The sequence below is a fragment of the Pleuronectes platessa genome, chromosome 24 (genome assembly GCF_947347685.1).
Source record: "Pleuronectes platessa chromosome 24, fPlePla1.1, whole genome shotgun sequence".
Classification (NCBI taxonomy): domain Eukaryota; kingdom Metazoa; phylum Chordata; class Actinopteri; order Pleuronectiformes; family Pleuronectidae; genus Pleuronectes; species Pleuronectes platessa.
In genome coordinates this window covers 6,624,530-6,641,188 of record NC_070649.1, presented here as the reverse complement: position 1 = coordinate 6,641,188, position 16,659 = coordinate 6,624,530, and the positions used below count along the sequence as shown (strand labels likewise).

The 16,659-nt window shown below is 42.6% G+C and overlaps 1 protein-coding gene and 1 long non-coding RNA gene across 3 annotated transcripts in view; one reads left to right on the top strand and one right to left on the bottom strand.

Moving 5' to 3' along the window:
• The first annotated feature begins 1,052 nt into the window (after nucleotides 1-1,052).
• kynu (kynureninase) lies at nucleotides 1,053-6,934 on the top strand. Of its 2 annotated transcripts, none has more exons than XM_053417522.1 (14): nucleotides 1,053-1,191; nucleotides 1,980-2,162; nucleotides 2,247-2,367; nucleotides 2,460-2,542; nucleotides 3,170-3,231; nucleotides 3,559-3,630; nucleotides 3,978-4,052; nucleotides 4,299-4,445; nucleotides 4,794-4,892; nucleotides 4,978-5,051; nucleotides 5,362-5,414; nucleotides 5,642-5,727; nucleotides 5,834-6,064; nucleotides 6,450-6,934. In XM_053417522.1, the coding sequence occupies exons 2-14, from the start codon at nucleotides 1,994-1,996 to the stop codon at nucleotides 6,567-6,569; spliced, it is 1,392 nt and encodes a 463-aa protein (XP_053273497.1). In that variant the 5' UTR covers nucleotides 1,053-1,191; nucleotides 1,980-1,993; the 3' UTR covers nucleotides 6,570-6,934. The 2 variants fall into 2 exon arrangements, with proteins under 2 accessions (XP_053273497.1, XP_053273498.1); XM_053417523.1 differs by lacking the exon at nucleotides 1,053-1,191 and adding an exon at nucleotides 1,198-1,812.
• A 6,529-nt stretch (nucleotides 6,935-13,463) lies between these two features.
• LOC128431294 (uncharacterized) overlaps nucleotides 13,464-16,659 on the bottom strand; it is a 32,656-nt gene continuing 29,460 nt past the window's right edge. The window contains exon 4 of the long non-coding RNA XR_008334129.1: nucleotides 13,464-15,945. This is a non-coding gene — a long non-coding RNA (uncharacterized LOC128431294). The remainder of the gene's footprint in view (nucleotides 15,946-16,659) is intronic.

Sequence of the window (16,659 nt, the reverse complement as noted above, 5' to 3'; positions counted from 1 at the left end):
GAAATATTCACTATTCAGTGGGAGCTCCAGCTAATGTGATGGAATGAAAGCAGACGACTTAGTGAGCTGTGACAAAGAGATGAATAATGAGGCAGAAGAAGGTTAAAGAGAATAATACCCTAGTATACTCCTGTTCTCCTAAAGTCTTCATACTGTAGTCTACAATGATCTGTGTATTTACTGCATATAGTGTATTTAAAGCTCAGTACATTCAATGTGTTGGCCCTCATCTCCAAAAACTATAATACTTTGCTGCCATCTAGTGGAAATGTGATTTTCATTCTCATAACATCCTTCTAGAGCCACATAAATTATGGACTAAAATAGACTCTCTGGTTCTGTTCAGAAAATTTGCTCTTGAATTAATATTAAACATCTGGCACAGGACATATGTTTCCAGCTCGGTCAACAGCATTTCCTCTATTTCCTCTTAATAATGGAAACGCTGTAATATGAACCTATTATAAAACCAACCTAAAAGCTCATGTCAATCATAACCAGCACATCCTGTTTTCTGAGCTGGAAACATTTATCCTGTGCCAGATGTTTAATATTAATTCAAGGGAAAATTCCCTCAACAGAACCACAGAGTCCATTTGATTTATTGTGGTTGTGAGTGGTTTATCTTATTTGTTTTAATTCATCAAGGATATTTCAATATTTTGAACCCTCATTCCAATGTCAGACTGAATATTCTTAAGTACAATGCTCTTTGACGGGGTGAAGTTGAACGACCATGTTATAAACTTGTCACATCAGTGGTAGGAAATGGTTTGAAACTGACGACAATAATATCATTCATCACAACCACTTCCGGGGACAATTTATCGTTATTGTGACGGTGCAGGTGGATGCTTGTGGCTTCAGCTGCGTGGAACTTCTCCCTGCCTGTGTTTTAGGATTGTCACACTGAAAAGTGAAAGCACGAGAAAGGGGGAACTGGAGCTTGAGTGCAGGTTGCACATAAGGACATTAAATACCAGGAGTTATTAGCCTTTTCCAGGTTGTAGTTGAAGAACATGTACAGCTCTGGTTTTATCTCTAGCTTTGGTTTAGGTCAAAGGAAGAATGATTAACTCAAAGCTGCGTGCACACACACATACACACACACACTGATACAGAGGTTAAAGGCAAGTTCCAGAACAGAGGACAGACTCAGTTTGAGTATTGTCTCTGGAGAGGAAGCTGACCGTGAGTTTCTGCAGGATTCACACTATCAAATACTTACCAGTCTTTCTGCTGACAGACTGATTTATTTACCTGTTGTATTTTATATTAAGACGTGAGCTAGGACAGTTTTAAAAGTGTTTTTAAGTAGGATATCAATTTATACATGAAGTTAGAAAGGGGCTTTTAATGTGAAAGGATTTGAAGTTTAAAGTAGAAGAAGAGCAGCAGGAAAATGTCTCTCTCTGAACTTTTGGCTACTAATCTATTCTTAATTCCTGCACATTATGAAATTCTTTGGTATTAGTAATTGATGCTTTATTTGATCATTTTGTGTTTGTAAACTGAAGTTTCCTTCAAGAATAATTCTGGTACCTACCTGCCATTGTTTACGGTGGGACAGATATAAAAGTGACATCAGAAGTTGGACATGTGCTGCAGATAGGAGAGAATAAAGTTCTGCTGAATCCTGCTTGTGAACCAGAGAATGCTTCTGTGTGTGAAATTGGGGTTACACAAGTATTTTGTGTGAACATTGAACTTTGACCAAGCTTTTATCAACACCACTGGAGAGTATCACACCATGGCTCCAGTGTGAAGTTCTGGACCAAAAGAAAGTCTTCCAAAAAAGCTTCAGAATTCAAAGTGATTTTAAAATCTCATGAAAAACTTGCTCGATCTCACTGAGACGAGAAAGAGAACATGTCAAACTGCTTTCAGACCTGCACTCTAAACCGTCCGTCAATGGAGGAAAGATCTCCTCTCAGCAAGAAAAGCGGTTTATTCTAAACGTTGTGTATTTTCTCTCCCAGTTCCCCCCCCCGCAATGGATCTCTTGAACTGCTCCACTCCCAGAGAAACCCTGGAGAAGGTGTCGGCCTTGCTGGGCTGCAGCACCACCTCTGAAAGAGTGGCCTCATACCTGGACAAGCATGACAAGCTGAGGCATCTCAGGAGGAACTTTCATGTGCCCAAAATTGCAGACTTGCCTCCTTGTGAGTAGAAGACAGAATGTTACAGAAGACGGAGGTGAATGGTGGATTTCAGAGATTCCTTCCCTTTTTTCCGTGTTTCTATAGCTGATCTTTCGCTGGTCGACGGCAGCAAGAAGTGCATCTACCTGGTGGGGAACTCGCTGGGCCTTCAGCCCAAAATGGCCCGGAAGTACCTGCAGGAGGAGCTGGATAAGTGGGCGAAAATGTACGGTGACACTTTTAACTCCATATTTACCTATGGTCTGAGATCAAGGTGTTTTTTTTTGTTGGAGCTTTAAAAAACACCTCTTTTTCTAGGGGTACTCATGGTCACACAGAGGGCTCTCGACCGTGGGCGTGGGCTGAAAACCACTTAGAGGAGCTCATGGCCAATGTTGTTGGTAAGAGACACTTCAACTGACTCTGTTTAGGGGGGGGGGGGGGAGAGAGACACGTCATCCATCTTCAGTTACAGTCTATGGAATGGATGGTTACTGGAGATCCTTTTGTAACTTTGTGGGTTTTAAGCGAGGTCGCTCGTAAAGGTCACCTGATGCTGTTTTTCTGGAGTCCAAAGTTCACATGAAGTTTTTTTCTTTTCTTTTTTTAATCAAACCCGCCATCGTGTGTGTGTGTGTGTGTGTGTGTGTGTGTGTGTGTGTGTGTGTGTGTGTGTGTGTGTGTGTGTGTGTGTGTGTGTGTGTGTGTGTGTGTGTGTGTGTGTGTGTGTGTGTGTGTGTGTGTGTGTGTGTAACGGATTGTTATTTACATGCAGTGGTTGAGGTTTCACTGACTGATTTGATTTCTGACCAATTCCCTTGCATCAGTTTGATAAGTACAAGTACTTCAATCAAAAGGAGACTTATTCATTGTTTAACTGTAAAAACGTCACCAGGAGCAGGACAGTGATTCCTTTGTGACATAATTCGGTTATTTTATTTTCTGATAACACTTCTGGACTTTTTCCAAACATCAGTGGATCTCAGGTTTCTAGAAATGACTGACTTGGGTTCTGTTGTTTCTCACAGGAGCTAAACCTGAAGAGGTGGCACTGATGAACGGCCTGACGGTTAATTTACATCTTCTGATGGTGAGAAACTTCATTACAGGGTTTCTTCAGGGTCTTAAAAATGTTAGAATATTACATAGTAGGCTATAAATATTGTAAGTAGCTTGCAACATTTTTCCTTAAAGCACCATAACTTGCTCCTATTAAATATTGTTTTAAAATAATCCTTAAGGGGTGACGAAGAAATGTGACCCCCCAATATCTGTATGTCAATTTTCAAGCCACATTAAACCAACCTTTTGTGGGTTAAGTCTGTATTTTTTAATAAACAAACCTTGTGTTGTAAATGTAAGAGATCATTTAAATGTAGATATTAATTAGAGTTTAACACTTGTTGTCCCTCTGCAGCTGTCCTTCTACAAACCCACAGCAGCTCGACACAAAGTCCTCCTGGAGGACAAAGCGTTTCCTTCAGACCACGTGAGTAAATTCAACAACTTTATTCTTATGTGCAGACAGATATTTATACAGGGTCACACTAAAAGATCATCACTTCAATATTATTATAATAATAATATCATTTTATTTCAAGGCACGTTGCTAAACCTCCAGGGACACGTAACAATGCATCAAACATAGTGTGTTGTTTCCTTGAAGTTTGTGGGATAATTGATTGAAGATGTCATGAATTAAGTTTCACGGACAAGAAGTAAAGTTGTGTAAAACATTAGTTTTGTACATCCCAATGTTTCTGTAACTGGTCTGGTCTTGATTTCCTTGGTGTCTTTCTCTCTCTCTCTCTCTCTCTCTCTCTCTGGTGTCTCCAGTACGCTGTGGAATCTCAGATCAGGCTGCGAGGATTCGACCCTCAGCAGAGCATGTTGCTGCTTTCACCCAGACCGGTACGTTCCAGATCTCACAGCACACATCCATCCACGTGGAGCCCCTGTTGCTAAAATCACAATTTGTATTTCAAACTCAGGCTATTAACACCAATTAAAGTAAATAAAGAGACATGAGCCAGTGGTTTGAAATACAAGTCAAGTTTAGTTCTGAGCTGGAAGATGGGGACAACACTTTGAACATGGCTGCAGATAAGTTCTGTCCGACAGGGATGAAATGTGACGGTGACTCGTCTTCCTGCTCAGGGAGAAGACACCCTGAGGACGGAGGACATCCTGCAGGTGATCGAGAAGGAGGGCGACTCCATCGCCCTGGTGATGTTCAGTGGAGTTCAGTACTACACCGGTCAGCTGTTCAACATGGCCGCCATCACAGAGGCTGGGCAGAGGAAGGTAAAACCCGTCAAACACACAAACCGGAGGATCCAGACCTTTTTGTAATAACAGAATCATTCAATGAGATTCTCATAAATGTTTCTTTCAAATAACTTTTATTGTGACTATTTATCTTCCAACAGAAAACTAATTTACTAGTAACTTTTCCCGCTGTATCCTGTTGAGTCTAGTTTGATGCGGCCTGTGTCTCATAGATAACATCAACCTGGCCTTGTCCCCTATAGACATTGCAACCGAGTCGTAACATTTTAACTGGTCATGCAAATGTACTTTAACCTCAGTCTATAGGCGCTTCTGCAAGTCAGACAATAAACAACTATTGACCTTGGCCTGTTTGCTCGTCAGGGCTGTTTTGTAGGTTTCGACTGCGCTCACGCTGCTGGAAACGCTGAGCTGAAGCTGCACGACTGGGGAGTGGACTTTGCCTGCTGGTGCTCCTACAAGGTGGGAACTCCATGCTTCTACTGTGTGTGTTGATCATGTGAATGAGTGTGGGTTAGTTATCTGAAACCGTGAAATGTCTCCACAGTATCTGAACTCGGGCGCCGGAGGCCTCGCAGGAGCGTTTGTCCACGAGAAGCATAAAGACACCATCCACCCAGCGTGAGTGTTTACACACACAACACGAGTCACTGGTCTGATTTTAATAAGGCAGCACAAGATAACTGAGCAACAGCTCTCTGCTTTTAATGCTTTTAATGTAAACATTATTTATAGTGTATTTAAGTTTATAACTTTTTCCTTATACAAATTGATGATGTATTTCATAATATATGAATAGGTTTGAGTCATTGTCAGTCTTTCTCAATAGATGTTTTATTCATGCATGTTAATGTCCTTTCTGATATGTGAACAAGGGCTGTACTAAAATGGTTTTACAATATTGAAATGTTGAGTCTGTTGCCTCCACCAGGCTGGTGGGATGGTGGGGTCACGACCTGAAGACGCGGTTCCAGATGAGTAACGGTAAATGACTGCATGTGATCCTTAACTGTGCTACAGCATCTCATGTTTCTGCAGCAAGGACATGGATGTTATAGTTGTTGTGTGCCATCCTGTGGCGACAATGGATATTACACATTTGTGAATTTTAGACCAAAGCTTTCATATCTCAGCAGGAATTGTGTTTATTCACTTTAATTAATTATCAAGCACCAGTTGTTTACTCATTTGAGTGTATTTTCTGTTTTCAGTGTTGGAGCTGATGCCCGGCGTGAGCGGCTTCAGACTCTCCAACCAGCCCATCCTACTGGTCTGCCCCCTGCAGGCTAGTCTTCGGGTACTGCAGTAACTATCTGATTTCTTCTCAGAAATTGTAATGTTAGTCTTTATTTTCTTCAGCCCAAAAAACAAGTGAGTTTGAAATGCGGTTTATTTTATGGCAGGTGTTTGCCAAGACCAGTATGCAGGCGTTACGCAGGAAGTCCCTCCTCCTGACGGGTTACCTGGAGTACCTCATCCGGCATTACTACACCGAGGACCCCGCGCAGCCCGGGAAACCCCACGTCCACATCATCACGCCCACCGACCCTGAGCAGAGAGGCTGCCAGCTCTCTCTGTCCTTCTCGGTCCCCATCGGCAAGGTCTTCAAGGAGCTGGAGAAGAGAGGAATCGCAGTGAGTAACTTGTTTATTCATGTGTTTTAGAGGCTTAGCTCTGGGAGGAGGGGGATGTAGCCTGCTCTCCCTAGTTTCAAAGGTACTCACCAGCATGCTGATGGATGGGATGGTGGTGTGGAGTCTCAAGGGTCAACAGTGTGGCAGCCAAAGTGACTCTTCCTTCAGACGTTGTTTACCCCTGAGACTCCCAAAGTGTTTTGTGGACTTAAACACTTTACCCACAGCGTTGAGATGGTGACTTTTCACTCCACGTGTTAGTGCCATGCTAGCTAACAATGATAAAGAGAAGTGAGGAGGAAATAGAATCCTCAATCAGATGAACATGCAATGGCTGCATATGTGTGGGAATAGACTGTGGTAACACTAGCTTCCTGTCTGTCAGTTGGACATGAGGGAGCCCAGCGTGCTGCGAATCGCTCCGGTGCCGCTCTACAACACCTTCAGGGACGTCCACACCTTCATACAGACACTGGGATGTGCGCTCACCGCCAGCTGCCATTGAATAGAGAGGACTGGAGTGAAGTTTACTGTGAAAAGGAACTTGGACTGCTGCAAACTCACAGAGGTAGAAGAATATGTGAAGGAAAACTGGAGTTATTTTACAATGTTGTCTGTAAATGAGTATTTCAATGTATAATTGCTATATTTAAGTCTAAAAGTCCATATGTGGATGGAGAGAGGAAGTGGACACATGTCATAGTTAGTCAGGACAATATACTGAGCTTGCTGGCTAATTAACCAAAAAACTCTTTTAAAATGACACATTCTCTGCATCATCAGTCGGAACATATTCAAAATAGAAATTGATTGAGCATGTTTTCACACATCCATAAATAAAAAATATGAAGCATTTGCTTCAACTTTCAAGTATTTAGTTTTCTTTCATTCAGTGTGAGTGCAATGCATGATGGGATACATAAAATTAAGGGGGGGAAATTAATTTGTACTATTTACTAAACATTCCGTGCGAATAAAAAAAGGCAAACTCACAATGCAGTGGGTGATTTTAGACATAACTATTTGCTTTGGTACAATATTTGTGATTCAAATAAGACCCAAAAGCCAAATTTGCTTCATTCAAATAAAATGTACATTTTAAATCATCAATTGTTGGAGTACAGCAATAGGAGTATATTTGGACTTCTGTCTCCAAAGACAACTTGAGTTAGCCTTGGGTTAAAACACAATTCCCTGCTAGTGTGATGCTCCATCTTTGTAGTGAAGCATCAGGACTCGATACCCACAGATCTTTTTTTGGGGTCGAACAAAATGTGCTGCCCCCCCCTCCCCCCCCCCTTACTCAGCCGACTGTACATTACACACATGAGTTAGCCGACAGTCCTCCCCTCACCAATTAACAGCTACTTTATTATAACGTTGACTTGTCCCTAATGTTCCCGCGAGTGTTTATGCACTATTACCTTGACGGATGCCTATTCCACGATCAGACGTAATTGGCATATCAATATGCAAAAACCTAAATGGATTAACCTTCTTTCAAACTAATGAGCACTTGGCTAGCCAGCTGGGGAATGGACCAAAATTTGCATTTGTCCTCTTTTATTTTTGGTGATGTGAGAATAAATAATTGAAGAGAGGCTGTGTGTTGTCTTTCCTCGGGCTACTTCAGCTTCAAAATGCAGATTTACCTTCTTGATGATGACCAAAGGCTCTCTGAGTTCACACATAGGGTGAAGACACAGAAATATAATGAAAATACTTGTTTGAAAGATGATATATTTATGATCAGCTGTAACAAAAGATGGGATTTTAAATAGTTACAAGTTGTGTGTAGCACACATTGACAGTGAATTCTTGGCAGGTTAGGTCCTAACCTAATGTTTAATTGTGCAAAGATGAGAAGAAAACATAGTCCTATCTCCTCGTCCTTTGTTAAGCTTCATTAAGTCACCTGAAGCTTTTTATGAAACCTTCTCACAAAAGTGTGTGTGTGTGTGTGTGTGTGTGTGTGTGTGTGTGTGTGTGTGTGTGTGTGTGTGTGTGTGTGTGTGTGTGTGTGTGTGTGTGTGTGTGTGTGTGTGTGTGTGTGTGTGTGTCACTAGATACAACTTCAGTGAATGGACTGTTGAGTCAGTTGTGTTTGTGCTATAATAATATTTGACAGCATTTAGACGTGACTCTACCTTTAGTCAGTTGATACTCGCAGGTTAAATAACAAAGTGATTGTGACGTTTCACATCACCTGTCTACTTGTGTAGTTATCCAGTTGTCATGTGTGGGGACTAAACGGCGCCCTGGGCAGGCTATGGTGGTGGAGGCGGCAGGTAATGGGGATTGAGAGCTGCACGCATCCACAGTAATTACCCCAAACAGGCCCGGCCTCAGGCCACGTCTGTCTGAGTGGACAGGCTCTGAAGGTAGCCTTTTCATCCCAGTAATTAATTGTCGGGGAGCTAAAGCGTGAAAGGCTGCAGACGGGAGAAGTTGAGGGAGCGCGCTCTTGGCAGGTCGGCCGCGACAGAAGAAAACAACCAAAAAACAGGTAGATTAGTCTTTGGTGGTTTATTACTACATCATTGCTGCTATTACTCCTATTATGCTTTTGTATTAATACCTATGTATCATTCATTGACCATATCTAAATCAATGTGTTGTGTGCTGCAGATGCAGGAGAGAGCGCTGGTGAAGGACGATGATGAGGACAATGATGGACACCTCAAAGTGAATACACATGAATAATGTACAATACTAGTGCTGTGGCAGTTTGCAAGGTGTTTGGTTGGAGCCGGAGTCGTGGTTATTAGTGAGTGCTCCTCATTCACGTGCAAAGGACCTGCTTGTAAACAAGTCTGTGATGAAGAGCGAAGATGGCAAAGTTTGTGTTCATCCAATCTGGTGTTTGTCATGAAATAGAATTAGTCTTTATTTTTCCAAAACTCAGCAAAGTAAACAATGAATCTTGTGTGAGCTCTAATAAAGCACAGGATGGGTGTGAAGATATGAACAGTTGGGATATCTCAACGAAAGCTGTTCACTGTACTGCAGTAGTTATTGGAATAGATGTTTATTGTATTTGTTTTAAATTTTCTTACAGTGCGAGGGCCAGAGCTGGAATGGATGTGAGAGAAACAAGACGTAGCATGTCAGTACGACTTTGAGGTAGTTACAACTCACAACACTACATTTCTACTGCACCAGGCTTGTCTTGCAGCTGTATTTAGTTCATGAAGATAATACACAGTTCAAATCAAGATGAAGTTGAGACGAAGTAAAAGAAAGGTACATTCAGTAGAGAGGTGTGTGTGAGAGACCAAGTATGCAGGATTTGTCTCACACACAGTCAAAGGGTGTGGTCTTCTTGATGACATGAAAACAACAACAATGCCTTAGGTAAAGCAATCAGGCCAAGAAACAGCATGATCAAGGTCACATTGTAAGAGATTCAATCAAAGGGGAAATAAAGATGATTATATTGTTAAATTTCCCTTACATGACATGATGAGTAGCTACTTTTTCTGTGTGGCTCTCAACATTGAATAAATACTTAAATGTTTTGTATGATGCATGAGAGTTGCTGTGAAGTGAAGTATTATATAAAAAGTGGTTTCATTCAGACTGATGTCTCCCAGGTAACCCTGCTATCATCTCCTCCACCACTGTTTGATCATGATGTTGATGAAAAGGATGCACAAGGTGAGTGAGTCCTTTTTTCATTAGTAATGTTTAGTGTTATTTTAGTTTCATCGGTTCCCCTGGGCTCCCACACACGACGATCCTTGTTTTCTCTGTGGTCTTTGTCTCGTCAGCTCCACTGATGTTTACAGCCTGTGGGTTATGTGAATGCTTTTATCTGCAAGCCTGTGATTGGCTGAGAGAAGTGATGGCAGAGAAAGGAAAATCACATGGGCCTGTCCTTGTCTCTGGATGTTCATGTTAGAGAACAGCAGAGTTGAGTCTCTTGTGAACCCTGAAGGAAGCCAGGTGTAATGAATGTTTAGATTTGGATGAGAATGTCCTAGAATGGCGACTGCAGTATTTCAAACCAATCGGAATAGAGTTGAGTGTAAAAAACAACATCATTGTATTGATGGGTTAGGGTTATTAAAGTAGCTAGTCCAAAATTTGGAACTGTGATTAGTAATTAAATGAAGCAAAATAACCTAAGTTGAAGGATATGGATTAGGTCACAGTATGGAAGTGTGATAAATTGACACTTTTGCAACATGAATGAAGACAACATTTGCGTTTGAGAAAAGTATTTATTATGAAAATAGTCAAAGTATAAATGTCATGTGACAATGAGGCAGATGTGCGTTAATCAGTGTTGACTTGTGTCCCTATCGGGCGCAGGTGGCGAATAGATGATTGAACCAATCACAACCCTAGCGGCCTCGTCAGCCGCAGTTGCGGGATTGGCCGGAGCCACCTCGGTTGCCACAAAGGCCAGGCAGGCTTTGTTTGCGTCAGCTTCAGCGTGAGTTCCCTGCGCCTGGTTTCCGGCCGCCGTAGCTTCCGATGAAGACCCGGAGAATGAAGACGCAGTCGGCCGTGGCAGTCAGCGGGAAGCTCTTTGGAGGCCCAAACCCTTCTTCTACCTTACCGGGTAAGTAGAGAACACATTCATTTCTTGTCTTGAACACAAACCCCATTGTCTTACTCCACCGCACATGTGCTTGTCTGTGTTAGCCCAACAAACGAGCTATGCCGGTTTCACAAAGAAAGAAGCCAGAAATCCCTAAACCCTGGTGACCTGCTCTTTGTGTCAAATCAAACTTGTCCCTCTTTTAGACCCTTCTAACACACTCTTCTCATTGTCAAATTAGCTTTCCTTTTCAACTTCCCAATTAACTTCTGACGCTGTTCACCTGCTCCCAACCACCTCAGCCTCAATGTCCCCTTCCTTCTAGACCTCTCTGTTGCAAATGACACCCTACTTTAATCTCAAACCCAGGTTCCAACAACTGTCTGCCTGCCTCGACAATACCAAACTCCTTGATAGGATTTTTGGAATCAACTTGGACTTACTTGCCGATTGTTGTTCTGCCAAATGAAATGTAAAGTGTGCTGCATCCATTAAAGTTCAGCACCTCTTGTAACGGAGTTGTGTTTTCGCAGCAGCATACTCTGAATAAGCATTTCATTGATGAAACAGTCAGTTTGGTTTAACAATCTTTACTGAAATAGTGGTTACAACTTCATATAAAGACATCATTCAGGGAATTAGATACATTGCTGCTGACCAGGGGCAAAATTCTACATGGGGACATGAATCCTGCAATAACAGCTTTGGAGTTTACCAACTATTACAGCATCTACGGGTAGAAATATCAAAAGTTGTGACGGTGGCAACTGAGTTGAGAGAAGAATAAATTCCTACATAACAAACTCTAATATCATTGAAGATTGAACACATTACATCAGTTCTTCAACTACTTGGCTCCTGGTGTTAAGGCCACTGCTTACCTACATTCCCAATTGTGCAGGACACTTTGTTCCAAGTAGGGATGGGCATAATTAATCGACGATCGATTAATTGATCATTAAGAATTTCGTCGAAATAATTTTTTCAGCGAAAAATTCGCTAATTACACATTTGACCACGGGGGGCAGTGTTTGAAAAAAACGCCACAGTCCTACTCAGTTACCTGCGACTGGCTGCGAGTTACCGTGTAGTTCCATTTCCACAGTAAACATGAAGAGGTCACGGCAAAGTGTAGCGTGGGACCATTTTGAGTTAAAAAATGACTTGGTTCACTGCCAATACTGTGAAGCTATCCCAGAGACTGGGGGAGACGAGGAGCCTGCGTTGTCTGACACGGACGAGGGCAGCGCAAACACCGGAGCCGCGGCTAGGCTAGCCAAGTTAGCACGGAGCTACCTGTGTATCACGGCGACGTCAGTCCCCTCAGAGCGGGTTTTTCGGCGGCTGGACTGAGGGTCACCAGGCTGCGTTCGCGTATGACCCCAGAGCAGTTTAACATGCTCATCTTTCTCAACACAAATCCGTAGGCTGGTGCTGAAGTTGTATGTGAGTTACTGGTTATTTTTATGAAGCTTTCTCGACTCGGTACCTTGTTTGATAGTTTTGAGTTACATTTGGCAAAACCTGTCAGAACTAAGTATTATATATTTGTAGTTGTTGTTTAACATTGTTTTTTTATATTATTATTTTATTTTGGAGGAAAAAAAACGAGGGTCAGTTGTGTTTGGTAGCACCGGCTTCTAGCTGTCGGCTCCGCTGCTTAAGATTACGGCAGCGCATATTTTGTTCATCTTGTAATAAAGATCTCAATGAGGAAACACGCTTTTTTTTCTTCACTGCATTTTATTGTAGCTTATAAATAGTGAATTTTTTTAACTTGAAAATATTAATGATTAATCGAAAATTCGTCATTAACTCTCCCGACGATCGACGAAGACAATTTAATCGAACGCCCATCCCTAGTTCCAAGAGCTCTTTCTTTCTACAACTGGTGGCAACACTAAGCCTGTCAAATCTGACTGAAGCATAAAAACTACCTAAGACAACAGCTCTGGACTGTTCACATTGGTGAATTTACTCTCAATTGCTAGCTCTTCGCAGACCACCGCTTCAGTTGACTTTATTGTGGCATACACAACTTCAACATCAAACCCTTTCCAGCAGCCTATCATAAAACTGTCATGCATACACAACATTTCTCCCTAACCCTAACCCAACTTTGGTAGCGGGCCACAAATGGAGACCAGCCAATGCAGTGGTGGAAGCACATACGGATATCAAGGAAGACAAGGCCTCGGTCCAACAACTAGGCTGCCGGCTTTGAACAAAGCCACAGCACCACAATGAGCAAAGATGGTGAAGGAGGCAGTAAGGTGGGCCAGTGGAGAGGAGGAAGATCAATATGACATTCTTCCAACACCACGAAATCTTCTTCAGTGGCTGGGTGAAGACCCAGGATGTGCCCTCTGTTCCAGAACAGCCTCCCTCAAACAGCCTTGCCGACACCCAGAAGAACCACCACCAATAGCAATCAATTCCCTGAAAGCCACCTTTGTCCGTGAAGGAGCAAAAGCAACCAGGGGCAGCCCCACACTCCTGAGATCATAAATACTAATCTTGACATTGTTCTCTGGTACCCTGGGAGGACTCAGTGGACTGGCTTACAAGCAGATATGTCTACGCTATGCCAAGTTAGCTGTTGAAGCAAAACATCGTGGCTGGAACACTCGCACAGACAGAGTGGGGTGAATAGAGTTTTAGGCAACATCTACCGTCATGCGCGACTAGTTTCCGTGGTTCGGCGTTAAGTGACGAGTTTATCCTTCCCGCGATGCACAAACTTACACTCGTCTTACCTGCATTGTGCTTTGCCAGGTACTTGTCCTTATACTGTTGGCCAGCTGTTCCTGTTTGGTCTTCTCCGTTGCTATACCAGCCAAACGCCTGGAAACAAAGGTGAGGTACATTTGAGCGGCTTTAAATTATCACATACTTTGAAATGACTACAACAAATTCAGTAAGTTCTAGCAGTGCTGCAATAGGTCTAACCCAGCCTGGTAAGAGTCACAAAGCAACAGGCTGGATCCAAACCTGCAGCTGCTGCGAGAGGACTCGAGTCTCTGCACGCCATCTTCAATTTGTCCAACGAGATTGATGAACATGGTAAAAAGAGGACAACGCAATATGATTTTCATCAATTAACAAATTTACCAATCCATCTGTTATATCAGTGGCTACATAAACACTGTTAAGCATTACAACACCGCAGCCTCTACAACACCATACAATTACAGAACTAATTCAATCATCCACTTTAACTTTTAGCATAAAGGGATACTTCACCAAATAATGATAATTCACTCAGTACCTACCACTCACCACTATGCAGATCGAGGGGCAGGACGTAAAGTCCATAAAATCAAAAATGCTACTGGACTTCAGCCTAAATGTCCTCTGCCATCCACCTGCTGCCTGGAGCCGCATTCACACACACACAAACTTGCAACTCTATGCTCTTGACGAGGGCCACGATATGACATCGGCAGAGCTTGCGTGCCTGTGAACGCGGTTCCAGGGTAGGATATCAGAGGAAACTAAGGCTAAAACGTGTTGTAAATGACAGTTTCAAGTTGATCCCTGAGACTCCAAAAGTCTTTGGTGGAGTGAAACAATACTAACAACCCCTCCGTTGGCATAGTGCCAAGTACATGACGAGTGAATTTCAGTCAAATGTCCCTTTAACGTGCATACAATTTACTGATTGAGTTCCAGTAGCGTTGTGGTGAAGCCATTCCTAAACTCCTGTGGTGTATCGGTAACACATCTGTCAGATCTGATAGAAGAACCAGGTTACACTCCTGGCAATAATGTCTAGCTTTACAACACTTTCATATTTGATAGTTTAGCTGGAATAGAATTTACTTTGGCCACGACAGCCACCGGGGAAAGAAAACACAACAAAAAAAGACAGGTGAAAACTAGAAAATTCAAAAAGGATTAGATTAGTCTCGGGTGGTTTAACTTCATTTTTAGATTGAGCTCAACTTGAAGGATGAAGTGGATAAAAGCAGCTTGTTTTTCAAGTCAGAAAATGGTTTTGTTTGAAGAGCAGACTTCATGAATAACAGACAAATCACAAAATGGAAAGACAAAATATTAGCCCAAAAGAAAAAAAGGGAGGACGGGGGCGCTCTGTGCTCAGATGATTTGGAATCAGATACTACAACCTTGTTAGCATCGCAAGCTTATTTCCATATTAACGACCCCTTCAGAACCTTCAAAGTAATGAATAATTGACAACAAATGAAATGTTTTGATTGTCGTCGGCGCCCGGCGTGTTTAATGTTTCATATGTTGCTTCTGAGCTAATTATGAAGATGGCACATTTGTCAGAAATACTTCCCCCTTTGCAACCCCTGCGCGACCCTCCCACTGTCCTCCACAGATGCCCGTGTGTTTCCAGACAGGAGGTGGAGGGGGGGGGGGGTGCAGACAACTCCGGGCCCTGTTGTAATTAGCTAGCAGGGAATGCTCAATGACCTGGGAGTGAGTCTAATGGCTGCCAGCGCTTACAGGCATTGTTTGGCCACAGAGACACCAGATATTACAACCTCCGAGGGACAGGGGCGGTTAGTCATCTCGCTCCGTGTTGGAGGACGACACCTGGCAGCTTGAGGCGCAGGGAACGAGTCACTTTCTACCTTAGGACAGCAGCTTGATGAACAGGAGTTTGATGATCTACCAATTTGGAACAGGGAAAATGTTTTCTCTTTCGGTCTAAGTTATTGTTTTGATTGAGAGAACCCAAGTGGCCAAAGCTACGTATTGCACATTTAAAATGTCAGAATCAGGTGCAGCAAGTTCCAGAGTAATGTTGAACTGTAGATTAGTAAAGAAAGATATTTATCACCAATCTCAGCCAACTGTATTTGTCTGTAGGACCGAAGTTGTTCCCCGTTCTTTAACGATTGGTTTCTTCCTCCCTGAGAACATCGCCCTCACTTTTCACAAGCAGTTTGATGGTGATGGACTTTCCAGCAGACACCTCGTCTCTCTGATGCACCTTGACAAGACGGGCGACAAACCCGAGCTGACAGAGGTTGTGTGTGTTAGACAGACAGCTGCACGGAGCTATATTTAGTTACAGCTCATGTTTGTGTATAATACTACAAGTGTTTGTTTGTGAGCTCGAGTGTTTAGCTATGCACGTGTCTTCTCTTACCCCACGTGTGTGTGTGTGTGCGTGCAGTTGTCATGGCACAGTCAGGTCAGAGTATCCTGAAGACACTGTCAGGCAGGATTGATTTCCTCTCTGCCGATCCGTGGAAGCGTTCCTGTAACACAGCTGACCCCCCCGAGTTGCGTTACCTTGTCATTTTGCAACACAGATCAGAGCAAAGACGAGCTGGAAATAGCCGCACGGCGACCTTGAACTCTGCGACGAGGAGGAGAAGATGGGAGAGACAGGTTTAAATCACAGACATGTATATTTACTATTCACAGATTCTCGATCAAACTAAAAATAGCACAAAATCTAAAGTTTTCTGATGCTACAATAGAGACTGACACATTGATGTTAGCTGCACTAAAGCTGCAGCTAACCTGTACTGCTGAGATGAATCATGAATCATAATTGATGAATCATTTATTGCTACATGTTAACTATGTTTTGTATTGATCTGAAACTGACATAGTACCTTTTCTTAGAGCTGACAGATAAATGAAATGGGGTTCAAAACGGAACAGGTACCCTGGAATAGTGGAACTTAGTGTAAAATAGATGCACTGCATTCCATATAGAGTAGGTTGGGTCTTTTGTACTCAAATACTGCTATTCAGGTTAGTTTTGAGGTACTTTGCTTTAGTTACCTCTGCCAAGGTAGTTATGTTTTCACCCCGGTCTGCTTGTAAACAGGATTAAGCCCCATGAGAAAAAATTGGATTTCTACATATGGGCTAAACAAATAAACTGCGCTCCTGTGTGATTATGTTGAAATTAGCAGATGGATTTCCGTGGAGGGATGTGATGTGGGTCAGTGAAGAACACATTTTGGTGCAGATCAAGGGCAACTCCCTTTATTTTCTCACATTTTTGTTGATTTCTCAGAGAATAATTCATGGGTCTTGATGAAAGAAATCTGACATGTTT